This window comes from Hyaena hyaena, unplaced genomic scaffold (assembly GCF_003009895.1).
Source record: "Hyaena hyaena isolate Hyena2069 unplaced genomic scaffold, ASM300989v1 scaffold_345, whole genome shotgun sequence".
In the NCBI taxonomy this organism is placed as follows: domain Eukaryota; kingdom Metazoa; phylum Chordata; class Mammalia; order Carnivora; family Hyaenidae; genus Hyaena; species Hyaena hyaena.
Genome location: NW_024080976.1, coordinates 1,392,702 through 1,417,314, shown reverse-complemented (window position 1 = coordinate 1,417,314; position 24,613 = coordinate 1,392,702). Strand labels below are relative to the sequence as shown.

Below are 24,613 nucleotides of genomic sequence, written 5' to 3'. Positions count from 1 at the left end.
TCTTTTCATTTTTTTTAATTTCCTATGGGATCTCTCAAATCAGCAGCAACATAGTGTTAAAATTCTTAATTTATTTAAAATAGTTGAAATCCTAAAAAAAAAAAAAGGGTCCCTGCTTTCAACATTTTCTTTCAATAAGAGCCAATAACTTCTTAATCGCCCTCTCCCGTGGCTCCGCCTTCACCGTAGTTCTCACCCCTTCCACTGGTGGCCTCGGTGTCCCCAAGGGAAGAGCTTCTCTTCTCCGGTGCTCTCCAACTCCTAGAGTTGTTCCAAGAAAAGTTTCATCTTGTTTTGGGGAGCTCCTCCTATGAGGCGGCCCCACCCATTGCACGTAGGAAACAGTATAAATGTACGAGGCCATCTTACCCCAGCGCCAGCTCTGCTGGAGACAAAGAAAGCTTAGCTTGGGGGTTGGGGCGCCTCCATATTGCTCACAGCCAGTTTTGGCGTCTGAGATGCTAAAAGCTGCAGGGACGTCTGTGTTTACAACTCCAGAAGCACTTGTTTCCCTCAGCCCTAAAACAGCTTAACCCTCTGGTCTAACAAAAGGCCTAATCACCGCTGTACGGCAGAGGTTTAAACATGGCTGCCCCCAACAAGGCGTCAAGAGGGCGCGGCCATCAGGCTTCCCGTTAAAGTTCAGAAACCCAGAATCCTGTTTGTTGGAAGATTGCCAGGTGGAGGCCCACAGCCTCAAAGTAGGGACTGAGTCTGCGCACTGGCCACTCGAATGGGAAGAGATTATACTGCGGTGAGGCGCCGTGGTACGGAGATCAGTTTGGGGTTATGGGCGCAGATCCAGGAAAAATGGGAAAGGTCAGTATGAGAAACAGTCAAAATTAAAGACTTCTTTGGATAGTAATCGGACGGCTACGGTGGCCCTTCTGGGTCAGTCATGGGTGTCCGTGTCAGTGACGAAGGTACTGAAGGGGTTAAGTGATTGGACTTGTGAACCTCGTGGGGGGTCCGTAGGGGCGGGAGGAGGTTTGTGGGAGTCTGTGGCAGTGTCCGTGAAGATGGATTAGAAGTATGTGGGAATCAATTACTGAGGGTTCTCGATTTCTTGATGCACAGTGAGTGGGGATCACTTTATAGTGGTCTTTAGGGGCCTGGGGCCAAGTGGGGTGCTTCAAAAACATTGATTTGAACAGCGTTAGAGAGCAATGATCGGAAGCCTTGAGAGGGTCAGTGATTGGAGGTCCTGAATTCTGTTTGGGTACCTGGAAGTGATGATTGCGGAAACTTTGAGGTTAAGTGATGAGAAGGGCTAATGGGGACCAATGTTTAGAGAAATGCTTTCGGCCATCAGTTCTTAAATCATGGATAGGAGGAATCTGAGGGTATTAGTTTGGACTTCTGTAAATCAGGGAATGGAAAACATACGGATCCATGGAGGTCATCGATTATGACTGTCAGTAATTGTGGGGGGAGGTGGGTCTGTGGGGGTCAGCGATTGATCTTCAGTCATTGGGATATCATTGGAGATATTCGTGATTGGTGATCTGTGTAATTCTCTGTTGGGCAATCAGAATGGATCAGTGAGCTTTGTAGTCACTGGCCAGTGGTCTTTGATGGTCATATTTGGACATCCGGAAGTATCAGCGACTACAAGATCCTTTGTTGTAGATTGGGGCACCATATATGTCTATGATTAGGAAGCTTAATGGGTGTTAAGAAGGATTGTGAAATTTAGAAGTTGGGGATGGGAGAGTTAAGGATTTGAGGCTGCAGCTCTGCATAATGGGAGCACACTTCACCCTGTGACACTCTCCAGCTGATGAATAGTCACTTCAGTTCAGTCTCAACCAAAAGCCTAAATCAAAACTCTTGAAACCTTCTCCCTTTTATTGTTCCAGCATTAATGAAAGTGCTTTCAAAGGACCAAGTGTTAAGCTTATCTAAAGTAACATGTTATTAAAGATGTGGCTTCTATCGCTTTTGCCAAGGAATTAGTGCATATTTCTTTTAATGTTTCCTTTAAGGTCCTTTCTGGCAACAGTAATAATGTATCCATCTGTGACAGCATCCCAAGAGTGAGTCTAGTTTCTGGAAATCTATTCTGACTCCATGGCAGCTAGGATGGATGTGACTTTGCCTGTGGTTAAAAAACAAAAAATTTACTGAGTAAGTATCTAAACTGATATTGTAAAAGATTTGGCCAAAGGAACAAACTTTGAGAGTGTTTGGAAAATACTTTTGTCTAGGCTTAACTTAAAAATGTTCTCACTACACACACTCCAAAAAAAGGTAATTAAGTGAGGTGATGGAAGTGTTAACACTATTGTGGCAATTATTTTGCAATATTTACATATATCAAATCATGGCATTGTACAACTTGAAACTTCTACAGTATTATATGTCCCATACCTCAATGAATTGGGGAAAAAAGAAAAATATATAAGGAAAAGAAACTGGATCTGGAAGTTACTGTGTTCTAAGAATCTTCTTGCCTTGTTCTGTATTTTTTAGGCATGACACGTTTGACTTCCTTGAATCTGTTCCTTATTAATATTCTGCAGAATAATTCAGTAAAGATAAAAATCACAAAATCAAAACTTAAAGCTACTTTTAGAAACTGCTCTTCACAGAAATTGAAGTCAAACTAATGGTAGTTAAGATGGGCCAAGATAAGATTACAAATAAAATGGAAATAAGACTTTACCATTAGCTTATGAAAGGGTGAAATGCCGAAACAATATTTTATTTTTTAAAATATTATATCCGATCCTCATGTAGTCCTCAGACAAAGCACGATAACTGTAACATCTTCTGAAACAAAGGAAGCTGAAAGGTAAGGCAGGTAAATATCTGTAAGAAGCTGTGCACATCAAGCTTTAGTTTTTAGAGCAGATAGTCTCTGTTTTCAGTTGCACAGAATCAAAGACAGGTAGTTGTTTTGATGCAGAAATCATGAGCTTAGAGAAGGAGTTAGGGTGTTTTCTTTTTCTTGTGCTATTTTCCTTCGACACCTACAGTGCATTTAGTGCCAGGTTGGGGAGCAAATAATTTTTAAAAATTTATTTTATTTTATTTTGTCTTACTTTATTTGAAAGAGAGAGAAAGAGTGTGCACACGTGAGCAGGGGAGAGGCGCAAAGGGGAAGAGAGAGAGATGTGGGGAGAGAGAGAATCTTAAACAGGCTCAACCCTCAGCCCAGAGCCTGACCTAGGGCTCGATCCCATGACTCTGGGATTATGACCTGACCCAAAGTCAGAAATCAGATGCTCAATCAGATGCCACTCAGGTGCCCCATCTTCTTTTAAACGTTTTACTGAAGTATAAGATACATACAGAAATATACATAAATGTTCAGCTCAGTGAATTACCACAAAGGGAACACTCTGAGGTAATTATAATTACTAGCACCCTGAGAGCCTCCATAATACCCCTTCCCTGTTACACCTTGCCAACGGGAAACCATTTTCCCAGCTTCTAATGTCACTGATTAATTTTGTCTGTTTGGACTCTAAATAGAACATTTGGGGCACCTGGGTGGCTCAGTTAAGCGTCCGACTCTTGGTTTCAGTTCAGGTCCTACTCAGTGTGGTGAGTTCAGGCCCTGCATTGACATGGAGCCTACTTAAAAAAAATAGCAGGGGGAACACTCATACTGGGTGGTAGGAAGAAGGAGGCAGTATGTAACTATGTGTGCAAAAGGTTTTTTAAGTTTGAATCCAAATTATTTCATTTGTACCACATTTTTCCAGATAATTAAATAGGCTTTTTAAAAAATTGAGTGATAACATACATATAGTGAAGTATGCTTATCTTAAGGGTTCAGTTCAGTGAATTTCTACATTGAGGAAGATTATGTAAATTCAACCCAGATCAAGGTGTATACATCATCTCTAGCACCTTGAAGCCTTTTGTATCAGTCAGTACCCACTGCCACCTCCGGGTCTAATATAATGGATTATTTTCACCTATTTTTGAACTTGAATTAGATAGAATCATAGAAAATAATCTGAAGGCAAAACATTCATACCATGGGACAGTTTTGTCCAAAACTCTGAAGCCATGGGGCGCCTGGGTGGCTTAGTCAGTTAAGCATCCTACTTCAGCTCAGGTCATGATCTCGCAGTTTGTGGGTTCGAGCCCCGTGTCAGGCTCTGTGCTGACAGCTAGAGCCTGGAGTCTGCTTCGGATTCTGTCTCTCTCTCTCTCTCAAAAATAAATAAAACATTAAAAAAAATTTTTTAAACCCCAAAACTCTGAAACCACACCAACACCAGAACAAAATTCTCATCTGTAGTCCTAGCTTAGCCGTTTGAGATGGTCTGTTTTCTGTTAAGTCTCTCTGGAAGCCCAAAATATGCACAGTGAAGTGGTCCCTGTAGGTCTGAAGTAGAAGTGGAATAAGGGTTCTATTAATGGAGTTAACAAGTTGAGGACGGCTTTTCTCTGTAGATACTCGGAGGGGTCCAGAGACCCCTGGTCAAAATCTCTTATTAGCCTTTGGAGACTGACCTTTGCCAGGCAGAGACCTGAATAAAGCAGCTTGAAAGAGTCTCTGTAGGGGCTACCTGTCCTGAGGCTCAGCAAATATAGGATATTCTGCAAGGAGTCTTTCTCAAGGAACCTAGACCTGGTTGATTCACTCTGGGCAGAGGAGAAGCCTCTGTCCTTCCCATCCAACCTGACTTAATCAGGGAAAGCAGCTAAGCTTCTTCTTTGACTCATGATTCTCCCCATCTTGGCTTACCTTTCCACAAAGATAAGGGATTTTTGTTTTGATTTGTTTTGAAATAACTTCAGACTTAGAAAAGTTTCAAGAATAGTACAGAAGTCTTATTACACCCTTCATCCAGATTCTGCAATAGTTAACATTTTCCTATATGTGCAAATAATTTCATTTTCTTGTTACATGTATATATATGTAGATTTGGGGGGGGGGTTCTGAACCATTTGATAGTTACAGACGTGATGGTCCTTACCTCTATGTGTGTTTCCTTATATGACCACAATATAATTATTGAAAACCGCAAGTTAACATTGAAATAGTATTATTATTATTATGGTGGTAGTAGTATAATCTACAGACCTTATTTAGATTTTTTTTCAGTTGTCCCAATAATGTCCTTTATAGCAATTCTTTTTTCAGGTTCAGGATTCAAATTCATGATTATATGTTGCATTTAGTTGTCGTGTCTCTTTACGTTAAAGTTGAAATATTTTCTCAGTTGCTTTTTGCTTCTTTTGAACTTGACATTTTGAGGAATACAGGCCAATTGTTTTTTATAAGATGTTCTTTAAGTTTTTCTGATTCTTCTTCATGATTAGAATCATGTAGGGGTATCTGAGTGGCTCAGTCAGTTAAGTATCTGACTCTTGACTTTGACTCTGGGCATGATCTCCTGGTTCATGGGTTTGAACTCTGCATCAGGCTCTGCACTGCCTGCTTGGGATTCTCTCTCTACCCCCCTCTCTCTTTGCTCCTTCCCTGCTCTCTTCTTGCACATGTGCTCGTGGTCTCTCTCTCTCAAAATAAATAAACTTTTAAAAAATCATGTATATTTTTAAAATCTTTTCTTAATGTTTATTTTTGAGAGAGAGAATACAAGTGGGGAAGGGGCAGAGAGAGGGGGAGACATCTGAAGCAGGCTCCAGGCTCTGAGGTATCAGCACAGAGCCCAATATGGGGCTGGAACTCACAAACTGCAAGATCATGACCTGAGCTGAAGTTGGCCACTTAACCAGCTGAGCTGCCCAGGCACCCTGAATCATGTATAGTTTTGACAGGAATACCACAAAGTGATATTGTGTCCTCAATGTGCCATGTGTCACAAGAGGCAGGATGTTGGTGTGTCCTATTGCTGGTAATGTTAACTTTGATCACTTGGTTAAGGTATGACTACTATGGTCCTCCACTTAGTGTCTTAGAGGGAGATATTTTGAGACCATGTTAAATAATCTCAAATTTTCATTCACTAATGTTAGTATCCATTAATATTTTTTTTTTCCTTGAGAGAGAGAGAGGGAGAGTAGGGGAGGGACAGAGGGAGAAGGAGAGAGAATCTTAAGCGGTCTCCAGAGCCAGCTTGGAGCCCAACATGGGGCTCAGTCCCACGACGGTGAGATCATGGCCTGAGCGGAAATCGAGAGTCCAACACTTAACTGACTGAGCCACCCAGGTGCCCCTCCATTAATGATTTTTGCCTGAATCAACTCCTACTATTATGGTTGTCATATGATATTTTTCTAATTGTACTGTTTCTTCTACATATATTAGTTAAAGCTTTCCTTATTCCCCTATGTATTTATCAGTAAAAATATAATAGTGTGGCCTGGTTACATATGATAAAATAGGAGCTGTAGATAGGAAACTTGCAAAGCTGGTTAAAATGTTGAGTTAGACCATGAGCCTGAGCTCAGACCTTCTTAATCACAAAGAAAACATCTTGGGAGATTGACTAGTTACAGAGAAAGGGCTGTCAGATCATGTGACAAAAGGACTCACATAGACAGGAAACTGCTAGGGTCCCACTCTGGGCCAGGTAGATTTCCGTGATGCTCGCACAATGAGGGGTTGGGAGCTGGAGAAGGAAAAGAAACGAATTGTGAGAAATATGGTAGAATTGCCAAAACCTGATGAAATGATCCATATGTGTTATAAAATCTAAGTGATGGTTTCATTTTTCTGTAACAGTAAATCTTACTGTATTTTTTAAAAATCAAGATTGAAAAGGTCAGTTAATATAATAGGGGATAGTGTCTTCAATTATTTATACCAAACTGTGGGTAGTTTTCTACGGTTTTATTTTCTGTCTCTTTTTTAAAAAATGTTTATTTATTTTTGAGAGTGAAAGAGCACAAGTGGGGGAGGAGCAGAGAAAGAGAGGGAGATACAGAATCAGAAGCAGGCTCCTGGCTCTGAGCTGTCAGTGCAGAGCCCAATGAAGGGGTTGAAAGCATGAACTGTGAGATCATGACCCAAGCTGAAGTCAGATGCCTAACCAACTGAGCCACCCAGGTGCCCCTTTATTTTCTGTCTTAATTAAACATTTAATTGAGAGAGTTAGAAAATATATATGAGAAGTAGAAGGAATCAATAGCTATAAAAGGGGGAATTAATGAGTTAAAGTAAAAAGGGGAAACTAATAAATCTAATTTTTTAAAAAATAATATAAACCATTAGCAAACCTTATCAAATCAGGAGGAAATGAATGGGTGAACAAATAGGAATGCAAAAAATAAATAAATAAATAACCATGTTATTAAAAAGTATTTTTGTAAAACTTTACATTAATATATTTCAAAGCCAGGATGCAGAAAATGTTTTTCTAGGAATATATGGCTGTACAAAACTTCTATACAAAGAGAAAGAAAACTAAAAGATCAGTAGCTATGAAAGTTCAAAGACTCCAAAAGATTCCTGTACATCACCTCCTGCCATCCTCTATTTCTTTTTTTTTTAATGTTTATTTATTTTTGAGAGAAAGAGCGAGCAAGCAGGGAAGGGGCAGAGGAGAGACGGAGACAGAATCCCAACCAGGCTCTGAGCTGTCAGCACAGAGCCCGATGCAGAGCTCGAACCCATGAACCATGAGATCATGACCTGAGTTGATACCAACAGTCGAACGCTTAACTGACTGAGCCACCTACGTGCCCTCTCATCCCTGTTTCTCTCTCTTTTTTTTTAATGTTTATTTTTGAGAGACAGAGCATGAGTGGGGGAGGGGCAGAGAGAGAAGGAGACACTGAATCGGAAGCAGGCTCCAGGCTCTGAGCTGTCAGCACAGAGCCCAACTCAGGGCTTGAACCCGCAAACCACAAGATCGTGACCTGAGCCAAAGTCAGATGCTTAACTGACTGAGCCACCCAGGTGGCCCCCAAAATAATCTGCTTTTTAAAGAAAAGCAAAATTACTAAATAATTCTACCTTATTGTTGAAAGAAGTTAGAAAAAAAGTCTCCTTAATTTCACCATGTGCACCCAATTACTGTTTCCTGCCTTTCTTATTTTAGTCTGTGTGATACTATGATTTATAAGAAGAAATATATATTTTGTCCATTTCTGGTAGAGGTCTTCTGAAACCCTTGGAATTTCCTAAGTGATAAGAGGGATAGAAGTGTTAGTCATAATTCACCCCCTTTCAGCCATACCTGAATTTTGTATTAAATGAGGTAACTTATAGAAAGCCTCTACAGATGAGCTTTTAAAAATTATTGTTTTGGGGGCACCTGGTTGGCTCAGTTGGCTAAGCGTTTGACTTCTTACAGTACATGAGTTCAAGCCCTATGTCTGGCTCTATGCTGGCATCTCAGAGCTGGAGCGTGCTTCAGATTCTGTGTCTGTCTCTCTCTCTCTCTGCCCCTCCTCTGCTCATGTTCTCTCTCTTTCAAACATAAACATTAAAATAAAAATTATTTTTATTATTTATCATTCATGTTTTCACAGATAAAGAAACTGAGCCCTAGGCAGGTAAATTGTTTGGCCTAGACTCCCCCTAGTCAGTTAGAGGAATTGCTTGGTTCAATCTTCTGTCTGAATGATTCCAAAATTCAGTCTTTCCAGAAGTTCCCTCTGCCCTACACCCAAAGCAAAGCCATTACTAAGCTATGTCTCCTGCATAGTCCTCTGCAGGCTTCTTTCTACTGAGCCTCAGAGAGTATTGGGGAGGGACTGTTGGATGACTCTTACCTTGAGGTCTTTTTATCTTCAGGTAACGTGAGTTCCCTGTACACCTGTGGGTCCCACCACCTCGCTGACAGCAGGGCTCCACAGGACCTTGGCCAAGTCTACAGAAGGCTCTGGCTGGGGCTACAGCTGAGGGTGAGTTACTCTGAGAGATGGAGCTGTGAGGGACTGGCAGGCCGGCTAGAAGACCCTCTGGATCCAGAGAGGGGAACTTGGGAAAAGAATCTCTTCTGAAGGAGGAACCTAGGGTCCGAGACCTCTTTCCAGAGCAAAGACTCCTAAGTAGCAGGAAATAGCATCATCCCTGAGCCAGAAGCTGAGCAAGACTCAACTTGGTGTCATTCCTTCCAGAGACCCTCCATGGCTCATGGTAGAGAAAGGGTTGGGTCCAAGATTCAGAGAAACAGAAGTGGAGGGAAAAGCAGGGAAGGCCAAGTGTGATAGGTATGTTCTCTCAAGGGAAGGAGACCTCGGTCCAACACGGTGCATTCTGCATCTTGTAGTATGGGATGTGGCCAACCCACTCCCTTACTCTTACTGGTACTTTCTGGACTCTAGGTTGCTCCCTTGTCATTTTTGCCACCTTACCTGGCCTCTGGGAATATGGGGCATTCACTCCATCCTGACAAGGGGCAGAAAAATCCCTGGGTTCTCAGAGTTGTGGTGGCAGCAGATCTACTATAGCTATAGATTTCTTTTAAATAAAACTTTATTTGGAAAATTTGCAGGAATAGTACTGTCAGCTTTTATGTATTCTTCATCTAAGTTCACCTCGATAAATGTTTACAATCTCATCCTCTCTCTCTAAATATAATATTATAAATCTTTATTACTTTTATGTTTTTTCCTCAAGTTTTTAAGAGTATGTTACAGACATGGTCCTCCCAGTGTGCATTTCCTAAGAATGAGAACTTTTTTCTTATAAAACCAGCAGTTTTCAAAATCAGGCAGTTAACACTGATTTAATACCATTATCTAATCCACAGTCCATATTCAGATGTGAACCAATAATGTCACTTCATGGCAGCATTTCTTTTTTCATTCCGGAATCCAGTTCAGGATCACATGCTACCTTTAGTCGACACATCCCTTCGGTCTCCTTTAATTGGGATCAGTCCCTCAGTCTTTGTCTTTCATGAAGTGTCAACATTTTTGAGGAGCATTGGTCAGCGATTTTGCATTAGTGTCACTCAATATGATTTCATCTGTTTCTTCATGATTAGATTCAAGTATGCATTTTGGGCAGAATATCACAGAAGCGATGTTGTGCCCGTCACAGTGCCTCATATCAGGGGGCGCATGATATTATGTCTCATCACTTGTTAATGTCACAAGGTTAAGGTGATATCTGCCAGGTTTCTCCAAGGCAAACTTGCTATTGTTTTAAGTTCATTTTATTTTTATTTTGAGAGAAAGAGAGCATGACCCAGGGAAAGGCAGAGAGAGACAGGGCCAGGGAGAGAGAGAGAATCAAAGCAGGCTCCGTGCTAAAAGCATGGAATATCAAACTCACGCATCATGAGATCAATGACCTGAGCCGAAATCAAGAGCCAGATACTTAACTGACTGAGCCAGCCAGGCGCCCCCTCATTTTATAATTAATAAATATCTTGGGGGCAGATATTTAGATACTATAGAAACACCCTGTTTTTCACCAAGCTTTTGCCAATGGTTTTTGTTATCCACTGATGCTGCCATCTCATTTAAAGGTGAAGGAAGTGACTTTCCCAGGCCACAGAGCACAGGCCTCCAGATACCCATTCGCCAACAGGTTTGCCACACCACCACTCAGCTGGAACTTTGCAGCTGTGGAGACCAGGCCAAAGCTGAGTAGCTCAATCGAGAAGGGGGAGGGAGAGAGTGTATTCTTTTAGAGGATCGAGTAGTTCTCCAATTCTGGATTAACTGCCCCAGTTTGCTGGGCCTTAGGCCTTTCCTTCCAGCTTGGTCCCTAGTGGACAGTTCAGTTCTCTCAGGGAACCTCCTCCCACTTTCAAAGCCCTCCTGTGGCTTCCATCATGATGAAAAAAGCAGTGGAACATTAGTATGTAAATAATGAAGTACGTATCTGTGTGTGTATCACTTACAGATTAGAATAAGAAACATCCTGCAGACCAAATTGAAACACAAATAACATTTTATTGTATTTCATACCAAAAGTTTTTCTACACGTATATTTTTAAAATAATGAGGTTGTGTTTTTTTTTTTTTTAACTTGAGATGTAATGTGCATAGAGAACAGCATGTAGCTTAATGAATCGTTCCATATGTGCACACTCATGTACCCCTAACCCAGATCATAACAGGGAACATTTCCAGCACCCCAAAGGTTTCCCCCACCCCTCCCAAGCAGTGCCTAGTCAAAACTGTCACATAGGTTAGGGTTGCCAGTTTCTGACCTTCATATAAATGAAATTCAAACAATAGATCTTACACTTTCTTAAAACTACTTTTTTGACTTACTGGTATAACTTGTTTAATGTATTATGTAAGCAAAGACTAGTGTCTTCTGCTAATCACTAAACTAATTGGAAGCTTTTAGTAGATATATATTTTATTTAACATCCAAGGAAATCACCTTTTTTATTCTATAGAAGAGATAGGAATCTAAGTAGTTAATCTTAGCATCATTAAGACAAATTCATTATTCTAGCTTGTGAACAGGATGTTCCTGGAAATGTTCCATATCCTGATAATGTGGTGGTTATGTGGGTGAATATATTTGTCAAAACTCACTGAACTATACAATTAAAATGGAATCATTTATTATATGTAAATGATACCTCAGTAAAGAAAAAAATATTTCAAAAAGCATAATAAGCTCACTGCCCAGTCCTTCTATTACTGATCTGATAGCTAAATGCCTCTTTCACACTAACTGTGCTGTATGACTTGTACTGTCTGACCTGTACAATATTTCAAAGCATTTTGGTACAATTAAGAGAGAGTGGATATTTATTGTCCACTAAGAGAAAAGTAAATCATTAACTCATTTAGCACTCTATGTTAAGAATTTTTCCATGCGTACCCTCATGTACTTATGACCCAGATTATGACAGAGAATATTTCCAGCACTTTAAAATTATTTTCCTTTTTCGAAAGATGATTTGTCAACAGATTAGTGAGAAGATACTTGTGTAAAACAAAGCCAGGAGAATGTATTCATTTTGAAAGAATTTTTTCCCCTTGAAACTAGTGTCTTCTGCTAATCACTAAACTAATTGGAAGCTTTTAGTGGATATGGCCAGTTTGCCCTTAGCACTCCTCCTCACGTCGTTAGAACCTTTGAGTCTGGCTCCAGGACTCATCACTGAAGAAGTGTCTTTGCTTTCTGGCACTCAAGATTACAGAGGTGCATGTTGTGTTCTGTGCTCCAGATGTGGACTCAGCCATTTTCCAAGGAGCTCTGGTTCCTTTTTGGTGACCTTTGTGGAAGAGATCAGAATCTGGGTACTAGCAGATTTTTCTAGTTAGGATGACACCACCCCAAGTTACTGTGAGAACAGCCACAAAAGATACCATTTTTAAAATCAGGAGTTATCCCATTGATAATTTTAACATTAAGCATTCAAGTACACCATAAAATATTTACACTCTTAAATTATGACTTACCCTTTTTCTTTTATAATTTAACCCCCATAGTTATCTCTTTACTTAAACATCTTAATTAAAAGTAACAGTTGTTGGGGCGCCTGGATGGCTCAGTCGGTAAAGCGTCTGACTCTTGATCTCCGTTCAGGTCGTGATCTCACAGTTTGTGAGTTCAGGCCTCACATTGGGCTTTGCACTGACATCGCGGAGCCTGCTTGGGATTCTGTCTCTCTCTCTCTCTGCCCTTTCCCTGCTTACAGTCTTTCTCTCTCTCAAAATAAATAAATTTTTTAAAAAGTAACAGTTGTTTGTTCTCATTTGTTGAAAATTATTTTTTAACGACAACACTTAATAATATTCTGGATAAATAACAAGGTTTAGCCTTTAGTAATCATTTCTGCCATAGTTTAAGTAACTATTAGTTTTACTAATGTTACACAGTTATTTTATTTTGCTTTGAGTTCTTTGTAATAAGTTACAAAAGCCTTTTTTCAGTATATACTTCAAAAAAATAACATTGTTATAGAAAAAGCATCTCAAATATAGGATTTCATAAACACTAGTAGGTGAACAAATGCAACTTTAAAAGCAAATAAGAGGTAAAACCCAAGCATTTTGCCTTTAAGAGAAAACGTATTGTCCTTCTGCAGAGGTGATCCTATTTAGAGCATGAATGTGGCTCCATCTCACATGGGGCCAGTTATTTAAGTTTTAAGGATTTGTTCTTAAATAAATTTTAAGTTCTTACTTGATAGTAGCTTTTACTTCGGGGGGGGGGGTCTGTTTTATGTATTCACATTCTGAATTGAATAGCCCCATATTTTTTCTTCTACCACAGTGATTTAAAGCATAGGTTTTTGTACAAGGTTTACATAGGGACTTTGCAATTTCCAGGATGGGCCTGGTCCCTCACAGCTCTGTTCTTTTCTTTCTCCTCCTTCCCCCCCGCTCCCCTCCGCCAGTCTCTATCTTCACAGGATTCAAATCTTTTTCCAAGAACAGCAGAAAATGATTGAGTGCCAGGTAAGTGTGACATTTAAGTAACCTAGTTTCCCTTCTTGGGAAACTTGTAGAAAAAATATGTGCATTTCAAGCATATATACTGTCACAGGTTGGGTTCTTAGAAAACAGACTTAGAGATGGAGGTTTGCACACATGAGGTTTAGTAGGGAGACTCTTGGAACACCTGTAAGGAGTGAAGGAAGCAGGATTAGGCAGAGGGAGTTAAACAGAGCACCAGCTGATCTTACAAGATGCTTTAAAACTGGGATGGCCTCCACATTGTCCTGAATGGAGGCAAAGAGGCCTTTATATTCTGAAATCAACCAGTCATTGGTCATCTGCCCCATGGGGGGGGGAGGGGCTTAAGCTTGGGTGGGGTACCTCCCTTTGACCAAATGCAGTTGTAAAAGGTCTTAAGTCTGCAGCAGCCAGTCTTCTCCTAGCACTTGAGAGAAATACTTGGTCCTTCAGGAGGATTCGGGTGGAAAACCAGTTTTTCTCTCTACATGTAGATTCAGTGGCAAGACACTTACACATACTTCTCTACCCCCTTTTTTCCCCCAGTTAAAATGCTAGAGATTGTACATATTAGTACCTAGGACCACAGCCTTTTTAAGTTTTTAAAATTTATTTTTTGAAAGAGCATGTACTTATGCACACGTGGGGGAGGGACAGAGAGGGAATCCCAAAAAGGCTACACGCTGTCAGCACAGAACCAGATGTGCAACTCTAGCCTACGCACCATGGGATCATGACCTGAGCCAAAATCAAGAATCAGATGCTCGACCAATTGAGCCACCCAGGTGCCCCAGGGTTGCAGGAAGTTTTAACTCCTCTGTGCTTTGCAGCCCATATATGTAATGTAATAAAATGCTAAATTTCAGTTAGAGAAATTGAAAATACAAATAATATTTCTTTTCAGAGGGGGCAGGCAGGAAGGTTCCTCCTGGTGTTAATGGAAGTCCTGGTTTTGATCCAAGGTATTTATAGCCTTGATCTAGACTGGGGAACAGATGAGCTCTCCATTGTTTAAATTCATTCCCTTAACCGTCTTTACTAGTTTGGCAGCAGACAGTTGAACATCTTATTCCCCCGCAAGTCTCAGTGTGAAGTGTTCCCAGCTCCCCTTACCCTTCCTCACCATCTCTAGACAGTGAAGGGCCCTGTGTCCTGACAAGACCCACTCAGCCCTAGAGTTCCTGCATTTCCACCTCTTTGGAGGCCTCCCTCCAGCAGGGATATCTCTTTCTGGAGACTCATCCTTTCCCCTTTCCCAGATCTTTCCCCTGTCCCTACAACCACTGTCAGTATCTCCAACCCTAAAAACTATCACCACTTCCAAACCACAAAGTCCTTTCCTTTCTCCTCTGGCCTCCTTCATCTCCTGTAGTGATTTCCTTCTCTTGGTGTTTCCATATGCTTTTCTTATTCTTTCTTGTTTTTTTTTTTTTAATTAATTTGTATTTTTTAGAGAGAGTGTGTGTGAGAGGGGGAGAGGGTCAGGGAGAGAATCCTAAGCAGGCTCCACACTGAGCATGGAGCCCAACCTGGGGCTCAATCCCATGACCCTGGGATCGTGACCTTAGCCAAAATCAAGAGTCAATTGACTGAGCCCCCTAGGAGCCCCGTGTTTCTTATTCTTTCTTGAGTCCAGCATCCTTTCTTCCCGCCTTACTAAAACTTTTCTGGCCAAGATCCCAGGTGATGTTGCTGAGGCTGAAATCAGAAGATGCTTTTTGATTGTTCTGCTAAATTAGATTGCATCTTTTGCCCCCTTCTGTGTGGAAGGCAGCACTGTATACTGGGTAAGAGCACAGACTTTGGAACCAGACTGCTGAATTTGAATCCCAGTCCTTACCATCTGCATGACCTTGCACAAGTCTCTGAACCTCTTTGTGCCCCAGTTTCCCACCTCAGGATATGGTACCATCCCACCAGGCAAACCAGGACCCTAAGATTATCCTTGACTTCTCCCCACCTTCCCCCTCTCACACTCAGTCACTAAGTCATGCTAATTTTACACCTTAAGGTTACTTCCTGTGTTTGGTGAAAATGACATGGCCTTTTGGGTGCCAAATTACATCTATTTTGTTCTGTTGTATTCCATCCCATCCCATCTCATTCCCATTCCAATTAGCTCTGTTTGGGAAATATTGACCCAGAGCTGTCAACTGAGCCAGGCTCCGTGCTCTGATAAAAGCCTGATTGCTACTCTCCCTCTATCATGGTATGTCATTCTGGCATCAGAGAGGCTATCTGGTTGTTACCTGCTGTGTACATGGCCTTTGTATGAATCTTAGGGTCTCATGTGCCAGCATCCATGGCTTCACCCTGGTTTTGGTCCTGCCTTCCAGCTCATCTGCTTGGGCCACTGCTCAGGTGCGACTGTAGGACCCCACATTTTTCAGCGAGATGTACAGCCACCTCCTGAGGTTGAGCTGATGTCTGTGACCCAAAGCTCCATCTAGAAATCACATTGTTAGACTGTCTCATGTGGTCCAGAGCCTCCAGGTAAACAAAGACAGTCTTAATCTAGCAGAACATTCCAGGGGCTTAGAGATTAACTCCCAGGAGCTGAGTGCAATGATCAGACCTCTCTTTGGGCAAAGTTCATTCTTTACAGTCACTTGAAGATATATCATAGGTAGTTTCCTCTACTCACAGCAATAGAGGATTACTTTTTCTTACACCAAACAGTTCTCCAATTCTCTGTGGACACCAACTAGGTTTCCTATGATTTAATTCAACTCGGTGTTAGCACAGACCCTACAAGTTAGGGTCTCAGTCTCACAAGACTGCTCCCACCCCCCGATGCTAATTGCATCCCAGGTTGTCACCTGAACTTCTGACCAACTAGCTGTAAATCGGGGGTTCCCATGACCCCTTCCTTAGTTTTGATAATTTGCTATGACTCACAGAACTCTGGGAAACACTTTAGTTACTATTACAGGTTTTTTTATAATGGGTGCAAATGAAAAGCCAGATGACAAGGTACAGAATGGTCCTGAGCATATGAACTTCTGTCTGCGGAGGTTGGGGTTCCCAGATGTGTTCACCAACCTAGAAGTCCCCCAGAGTTTTCATGGGATTTCCATCATTGCTTAAATCATGGATTGGGTATCAGCTCAGTCTCTAGTACTGCCCACTCACCCCCACCCCCACCTAGAAGTAGGGGGTGGAAAAGGGGACTGAAAGTTCCAACCCTCTAATCATATGGCTAGTTCCTCTGGCAACCAGCCCCCATCCTCTGTGTCATTAGCACAAACTCATGTATCCTTGACTGGGGCCTGTTATGAATAACATAAGATACTCCTTTACCCCTATTACTAAGGAAGTTACAAGGGTTTAAGAAGCTCTGTTCCAGGAACCATGAAGGAAAACCTTAAATATATATTTTTTTAATATATCATAATATCACAGGTGACCTCTTTAGGTTAGTATCTGTGGGTCCTTCTTTGGGTCTCCAGCTGAACTCTTTAGTGTCCCTTGGGGCTCTGGCCTGGGCACTTTTCTCATCCTGTCTCCCTGCAGAGAGATCCCTCACTGACAACCTTAGCTACCACTTCTCTGCTGATGGCTCACAGAGCTTTAGTTCCCTTCCTGATCTAGCTTCTGCTACAAGACTCCTATGTCCATCCCACTGCCTGCTAAGCGTCTCCACCCATGTGTCCCCAGACACGTCTAATAACACATCCTCTTTGCTTCTGCTGTTTTTTTTCCACTTCTGATTTACCACCATCATCACCTAGTTGGCTTTGAGACACATTGCTGTTACCCTTACCCCTTTTCACTCATTCCCCACAACCAGTTAAGGTGCAGGTTCTGTACTCTTCTTTTCTCTGTCTCACTGTGTCTTACTGTGCTACTTGTGACATCATCTTCCACCTGCATTATTATGGTCTTTCTTTTCACTTCCCTCAAGGTCCCCCACCACATTTCTATTCATTCACTTTCAAATTATCTGTGAGTTCTGTACCTCTTCAGGCAGCTTTTTTATCCAGCCTAACAATCTCTGCCTTTTGGAGTGTTCAGTCATATATTAATTTGTATTATAATTTAGTGTCATTTAATATAATTATTGGTGTGGTTGGATTTGTATCTGTCCTTTTAGTATTTATTTGTCTGTTTGTCCCATCCGCTTTTGTTCCTTTATTTCTTTTCTGTTATGTGTGTGTTTGTGTAGATTAAATATTTTTTGAAATTCCTTTACTTCAGTATACCTCTTTGCACTATGACTTTAGTGGTTACTTTAGGAATTCAATATATATCCTTAACTTTCCAGTCTGCTTAGAGTTACTGCTGTACCACCACTTGATGTGCAGTGGTACATCATGCCTTCCATATACAGTTGTACCATGTGCTTTCTATATACACCTATTCCTTGATAGTTCCATTGTCTTAAAGTCCCTTATCTCATCACTCACAGGCCCCTCTATGCTCCTCCTGCTACTGAGTGCCTGGTAGCCTTTAAAATCACTGTTCCATCCCCATGCCGGTGTCCATGCTGCTCTCTCTGCAAGGATTGTAGTTTCTCCATCTTTCTGTAGAGGAGTCTCAGCAACATATATCCCCTAGCTCTGAAGCCTTACTAGCCCTTGAAGCATTTAATGGACCATTCACACTTTTCTACATGCTCTAACCTAGATGTCTTGCCATCGTAGCTCTTATACTTTCACCCTGATGGCCTTACATATTGCTGGGCTATCAGATCCTTGAGGTCAGGAACCATCCATGATTGTGTTTCCAACAACCAGCACTGGGTTATACACAGCAGGTCTTCAGTCAATATATGCTGACTCAAAGTGTATGTGGCAGTGGGATCCAGTGGGATAGTTACTTTTCCTACTATATATAGCCCAAAGCCAGAAATGTAAAAGGTATCCTAGGTAGGTAAATGATCATGAGAATCTCTGGCCTAGGAACATGAAAATTCCATTCCATCTACCCCTGGGTACATTTTTCCCACATGACTCAATGCCATTTCATCTTCAGCAGAGACCTGTGTCATTCAAAGACGTGGTCGTGGGCTTCACTCAAGAGGAGTGGCACAGGCTGAATCCTGCTCAGAGGGCACTGTACCGGGATGTGATGCTGGAGACCTATAGCAACCTTGTTTCAGTAGGTAAGAAGAACTCTGCCATAAACATAGATTATGCTTGATTAACCACCTTTCCTTTTATTAAAAGTAACTGAAGTACCTAGAGCCTCTGAAGTACCAAGTACTTTCTATGTGCCAGACATTATTTTAGCCATTTTTAAAATATTAACTTACTTAATCCTCATAAGAGCCCCATGGGATAGGTACTATTTGTAGCACTATTTTACAGATTTGGAAACAGAGGCAGATAGATGAAGTAACTTGTCCAGTGTTATTCACCTAGTACATAATAGAGCCAGGCTAGGATTTGAATCCCAGCAGTCTGGCTGCACAGTCTATATCTCTAGCCCTTGTACTGTGCTGCCTCCGTGAGTTTGGCTTGAGTTTTCAGTGGTCCTGGGTTGCTAATTCCTTTTGGGTTCTGGACAAGGTATGTGTACAGTCTTCTCCCAAGTCCAATGTCTGTTGTGCAGCCTTTAATGCTGCCTGAGTGGCCCTGAAGACCAAGGAGCTCAGCCCAAGGCCTGGATCATTTCCCTGGAACAGGTTATGAAGGCACTAAACCATATGTGATCCTCAAGCTGGAGCAGGAAGAAGCACCATGGATTTGTGAGGCAGCGTGCTCAGGCTGCCACTGTCAAAGTAAGTATGATAAATCCAGCAAGAAGTACTAGAGGAGGCTGGCACCTTTGGGATTTTGCTCAAGGTCCAGCTTTCAAAAGCCTTAGATCTTTGCAAGCCACTGGAGAGACACTTCTCTGAGAGCTTTAGCCTTCTTGTTGTCCCTTCAACCTCCAGGCACCCCACCTCCCTTATCCAGGTGTTCCTTCCTTCTTTAAATCTCACCTCTTCCTGTGCTCTTGCTCCATCTCCCTTTCTCCACAATCCCTTCTCCATCACATTCAGCCTTTCTCACAAATAAACTTCTGTCATTCCCCCGCTCCTGCTGGTACCTTCCTATTCCCTTTTCCCAGTTTCCAGGTAAAATGCCTCAGACCTGCCTGCCATACCCACACGCTCACTTCCCAGCCTTTCCCTAATCCTTTAAATTATCCCCTAGTCCTTCAGTTTCCTTAAGTTGCAGAAGAGGAAGTATTGAATTTAAGGTAACCAAAGACAGCTGGGTGGTAAAGGAGATGACTGGGTTTGGCCTGTCTTAACCACTTCCTTATAACATTCAGAGTAAGTGCTCCTTTCCTCTCAGCTTTGTAAAATACCACAACAATATGCATGGTACCCCCGGTGTTGGTAACCTACTCTTAAGGATGCCTCTGAACTTCTACTTCTCCACAAGAGTCATGAACTTAGTAAGAAGAGTCAGTGCTGTCTGTTCCCACATCTCTTTATGCCACTTACACTTGGTGTTGTCATCACATAATTGAATTAAATATTACATTATGAAAATAACACTCAAGGTATTTTCATGCTTATCTCCAAAATTATGTCTCTGAAATGACCACCATCCACCTTTCATCCACCTTGGTTGCAGTAGTAGCAGTTAACAGCATTAGAATTACTGGCCAACACTCAGTGTGTGCTCACTGTATGCCAGATCTGTTCTCAGCCTTTTACATATATCATCTCATTCAACCCTTACAATGTCTGTGAGGTATCCAACCTTTCTTACTCTATTTACAAATAAAGCAATAAGCAATCACAGAAAAGTTAGGAAACTTATCTGAGAACATACAGCAAAGTAAGGGACCGAACAGAGATTTGAACTCATGGTCACATTTCAGAACCAATACTTTTAATTGCCACACCAACACAATAGCGCCCTCTGGGGTGTATTTTGCCTCATTAAACTGTGCTCATCAGCCTTCCTGAAACATTGTCACCTGGGCATCAGCTGCCTTTCTTTTCCCTCTTTTAAGAGCCACACATTGAATAGCAAGCTGCCATATGACACTTAAACTCCTTTCCTCAGTAACAAGATTGACAAACTACACCCTATAGTTTGGCCACCTAATTTTGTGAAGAAAATCTTACCGGAACACAGCCATGCCCTAACCTTTACATACTGTCTGTGTTCCCCAAATACAGAGGGAAAGTTGAATAATTTTGACTGAGACCATATGGCCCACAAAGCCTAAGATATTTACTCTCTGGCCCTTTAAGAACATGTCTGCCAACCACTGGTCTATAATATTCCATCTTACTCAAAATTATTACTTTGTATACTCTATGACATGTTCCATTTCATTTGTGCCAGTTGTGAATCTCCTCATACAGCACCCTTCTCCGCATTTAGTTATGGTTCATGCTGTGCCTGTTCATATGCTGTGTATTGTTTAAATGTTTAGGGCATTTTTCAAGTAATTTTATTCCAGATCATAATAACAGAATAAAGGTTTGCTGTATTTTCTCCAGAAAACATTTGTCAAGTTAATGTCCAGAGGAAAAGACAGCAAGACATGATTTTGAAACAAGGGGCATTCATCACCAAGAAAACATTGCCCAAGGAAAGAAGCCATGAAGACAGTAAGTTTGGGAAAATATCACCTCTGAGCACTAATCTTTTTCCTTTAGTTCAAGACCCCAATAACTGGGACGCCTATGGAAAAAGTGTGAACCATAATTTAGACTCCATTGGTTTTAAGGGAAACTATTCCAGAAAAGAGGAGTGCTGTGGATGTGGGAAATTGTTACAGCATACAAACCATGATAGAAAACCTAATGGAGAAAAACTCTGGGAATGCAGTCATTGTGAAAGAGCTTTCAGCCACAACCCAGCACTTATGTATAAACCAGCAGTAACCAATTCTCTTGTGTACAAGCGTAAAAGAGTTCCACCTACAGAGAAACCCCATGTCTGTAGTGAGTGTGGGAAAGCCTTCTGCTACAAGTCTGAATTCATTAGGCATCAGAGAAGTCACACTGGGGAGAAGCCATATGGATGCACTGACTGTGGGAAAGCCTTTTCCCATAAGTCAACCCTTATTAAACACCAGCGAATTCACACTGGGGTAAGACCCTTTGAATGTTTTTTTTGTGGGAAAGCCTTCACTCAGAAGTCACACCGCAGAGAACATCAAAGAACACATACTGGAGAAAGACCCTTTGTGTGCAGTGAATGTGGGAAGTCATTTGGTGAGAAGTCATACCTTAATGTACATCGAAAAATACACACAGGAGAAAGACCATATCGTTGTAGAGAATGTGGAAAATCCTTCAGCCAAAAATCATGCCTCAATAAGCATTGGAGAACTCATACAGGAGAAAAACCCTATGGATGCAGTGAATGTGGGAAAGCTTTCTACCAGAAGCCAAATCTCAGTAGACATCAGAAAATTCATGCCAGAAAGAATGCCTATAGGAATTAAAATCTGATAATTGTGGGAAAGCCTTAAGCAAGGTATCCTATTTTATTGTATGTGGAGGCATTCATTTTCAGAAGAAGTCTCATTGATTTAATGAATTTGGACAAAATGTTTTACCATAAGGGAAGTCATGTTCTAATTATGATAGAAATTTTATACAAAGATTACAGAAAACACTTTATAAAAAATAAACATGGTCACTCTGGCTTATGAAAGTTTAAAAATATGCTAATGGAATGACAACAGAATGCAAAATATATGTGGAAGGAATTGGTAAATTATGGCATATTCCATAGTGAGCCACATAATAAGCATTATTTATATTTTGGAAATGTAAATGTGAATTTAATGTAATTTGTGAATGTCAAGCACATTTGTCACATAGTATGTAGAATGCCATTCACCAAACTTTTCCACTCTAAATATCACCATTGTTTTTTAGTGTCTTAACAATATAAAAAATAAGAACACTTGTTAATGTTGAAAAGGCAAAGCTAAGGAATAGTTTCACAACCTAATATTGGATGAACAAAATACTATAAACTTGATTACTCAGCACAGCCATTATTTGACAAAAAGTAGTGTGACCATGGTATATTGTGCACTACTTCTATTTTATTAGTCTTGCTTAATATGCCTTGCAGCAAATTAGTAGGAATGTAGTGTTTATATGAGTCTTATAATTAAGAAATGTTTCTTGCCAGAGACCAAAGATAGAATTTTTCTGTATTTTTTTTTCCTTTTTGCAAATTAATTCAGCAATATCCACTTTTCTTCCCTATCAATTTCCCTGTGAATATCCTGGTCACTAAAACCCAAGTTGTTTCATCATTCCAATCTTGGAAAAAAAATCTACTTCCTTGACCGGCCATGTCATCCAAGTAAGACAAATGGCCACACTATTCAAGAATTGCTTCCTGTGGGGCGCCTGGGTGGCTCAGTCAGTTGGGCATCCGACTTCGGCTCAGGTCATGATCTCACAGTTCATGGGTTCGAGCCCCGCGTCGGGCTCTGTGCTGACAGCCAGCTCAGAGCCTGGAGCCTGTTTCAGATTCTGTGTCTCCCTCTCTCTCTGACCCACGCCTGCTCATGCTGTCTCTTTCTCTCTCTCTCAGAAATTTAAAAAAAAAAAAAAGAATTGCCTCCTGTAAGAAAGCCTGGTCCAGAATGAGAAAGGAAACAATCACATGAGCACTGGTGTTATATGTAAGTGATGAATCACTAAATTCTACACTTGAAATTAATATTACACCGTACGTTAACTAACTATAATTTAAATAAAAATGTGTAAAAATAAATAAATTAATATTTGTAAAAAATAAATAAAAATGTGTAAAAAAATCACAGATAAAGATATGATTAAAAGAATGATAAAAGATACTTTATACAAATCTAGATCAACCTGTTTTTAAAAGAGGAAATAAATGCTTTTCTTGCAAAATATGTTAGGAAAATTGCAATAAGAAGTAGAAACTTGGGGCGCCTGGGTGGCTTAGTCGGTTAAGCGTCCGAATTTCACCTAGGTCATGATCTCGCGGTTCGTGGGTTCGAGCCCCACGTCGGGCTCTGTGCTGACTGCCAGCTCAGAGCCTGGCGCCTGTTTCAGATTCTGTGACTCCCTCTCTCTCTGACCCTCCCCTGCTCACGCTGTCTCTCTCTCCTAGAAGTAAATAAAACATAAAAAAAAAAAAAAAAAAAAAAAGAAGTAGAAACTTGATAGAAAAAGTACCACTGAAGAGTTTGGAAAAGTGATTAAAGATCTAGGATTGAAAAATGCTCCAGGGCCCAGATGATTTCATAATTAGTTGCATCTTTTAAAGAGTGATACCAGTGTTATTTGAAGTATTTCAGCTCATAGACTATGTTCTCCAGTTTTATGAAGTCAGAATAAGTTTTAACACCAAAACCAAATAAAGGTGTTTGAAAAAAGAAAACTCCAGGCCAGTCTTACTCATGAATTTAGAAACAAAAATTATAATTAAAATGATACCAAATAGAATTCAGCAGTATACCTAAAGAATGACATATTATAATGACCAAGGAGGAATTATTCCAAGAATGCAGAACCAATGCAGTAATAGGAAATAAATCAATAAAATTAACAGTTTAAAAGCTGACAAAGGGGCGCCTGGGTGGCTTAGTCGGTTAAGCGTCCGGCTTTCGCTTAGGTCATGATCTCAAGGTTCGTGGGTTCGAGCCCCGCGTCGGGCTCTGTGCTGACTGCCAGCTCAGAGCCTGGAGCCTGTTTCAGTCTGTGACTCCCTCTCTCTCTGACCCTCCCCTGCTCACGCTGTGTCTCTCTCCTCTCCTAAAAATAAAATAAAATAAAAAAACATTTAAAAAATAAATAAATAAAAGCTGACAAAATATTTAATAGAATTTGCAAACATTTCCAATCTAATAAAATATAAATTGAATTGTAATATATAGTAATGACTTAGGAGTTCCTTTACCAAAACCCAATAGCATATTTATGCGAAAACCATTTTTTGAAAATTAAGAATTTAATAGTATTAGGGCATTAGATAAGGGCATTCACTGCTGTCTATTTTTACTAAATATTGTGTTGGAGTTTCCAATGAAGACAGTAAAAACCAAAATTAAATAATTGGCATAAACAAAAAAGGGGAAAGGTTTTGATAATATATCAATAAATGAAGAGACCAGTAATTGTTTTGGGTTAAAAGATGATTTTCTAATAAGACAGTATAGAAATTAAAAGTTTTCTCTGTAAACATCTAATAACTTACATGCACTTCTTTTGGAATTACACTAAATGTCAGTGATTTTTTTTTTTTTTTACTTAAATGACCTTAAAATCCATATGGAAGAACAAATGCATAACAATCTAGACAAGAAAACTATGAAAAAGAATTTCATACCAGATGTCAGAATATAACACGAAGTCACTTTAAACAAATTAACAAAGTATTGGCAAAAGAACAGATAAACACAGCATTGG

The 24,613-nt window shown here is 40.6% G+C and overlaps 1 protein-coding gene across 2 annotated transcripts in view; it reads left to right on the top strand.

Moving 5' to 3' along the window:
* Positions 1–22,137, top strand: part of ZNF793 (zinc finger protein 793) — a 33,701-nt gene extending 11,564 nt beyond the window's left edge. The window contains exons 1-6 of one of the 2 annotated variants that reach the window (XM_039249730.1): positions 985–1,076; positions 1,986–2,127; positions 13,194–13,254; positions 18,226–18,355; positions 18,878–18,973; positions 20,702–22,137. In XM_039249730.1, the coding sequence (XP_039105661.1) occupies positions 13,240–13,254; positions 18,226–18,355; positions 18,878–18,973; positions 20,702–21,654 (1,194 nt within the window). In that variant the 5' untranslated portion in view covers positions 985–1,076; positions 1,986–2,127; positions 13,194–13,239 and the 3' untranslated portion in view covers positions 21,655–22,137. Of the gene's footprint in view, positions 1–984; positions 1,077–1,985; positions 2,128–13,193; positions 13,255–18,225; positions 18,356–18,877; positions 18,974–20,701 lie in introns of those variants that run through there. The other variant, XM_039249729.1, reaches the window with a different exon arrangement.
* Positions 22,138–24,613: the final 2,476 nt, after the last annotated feature.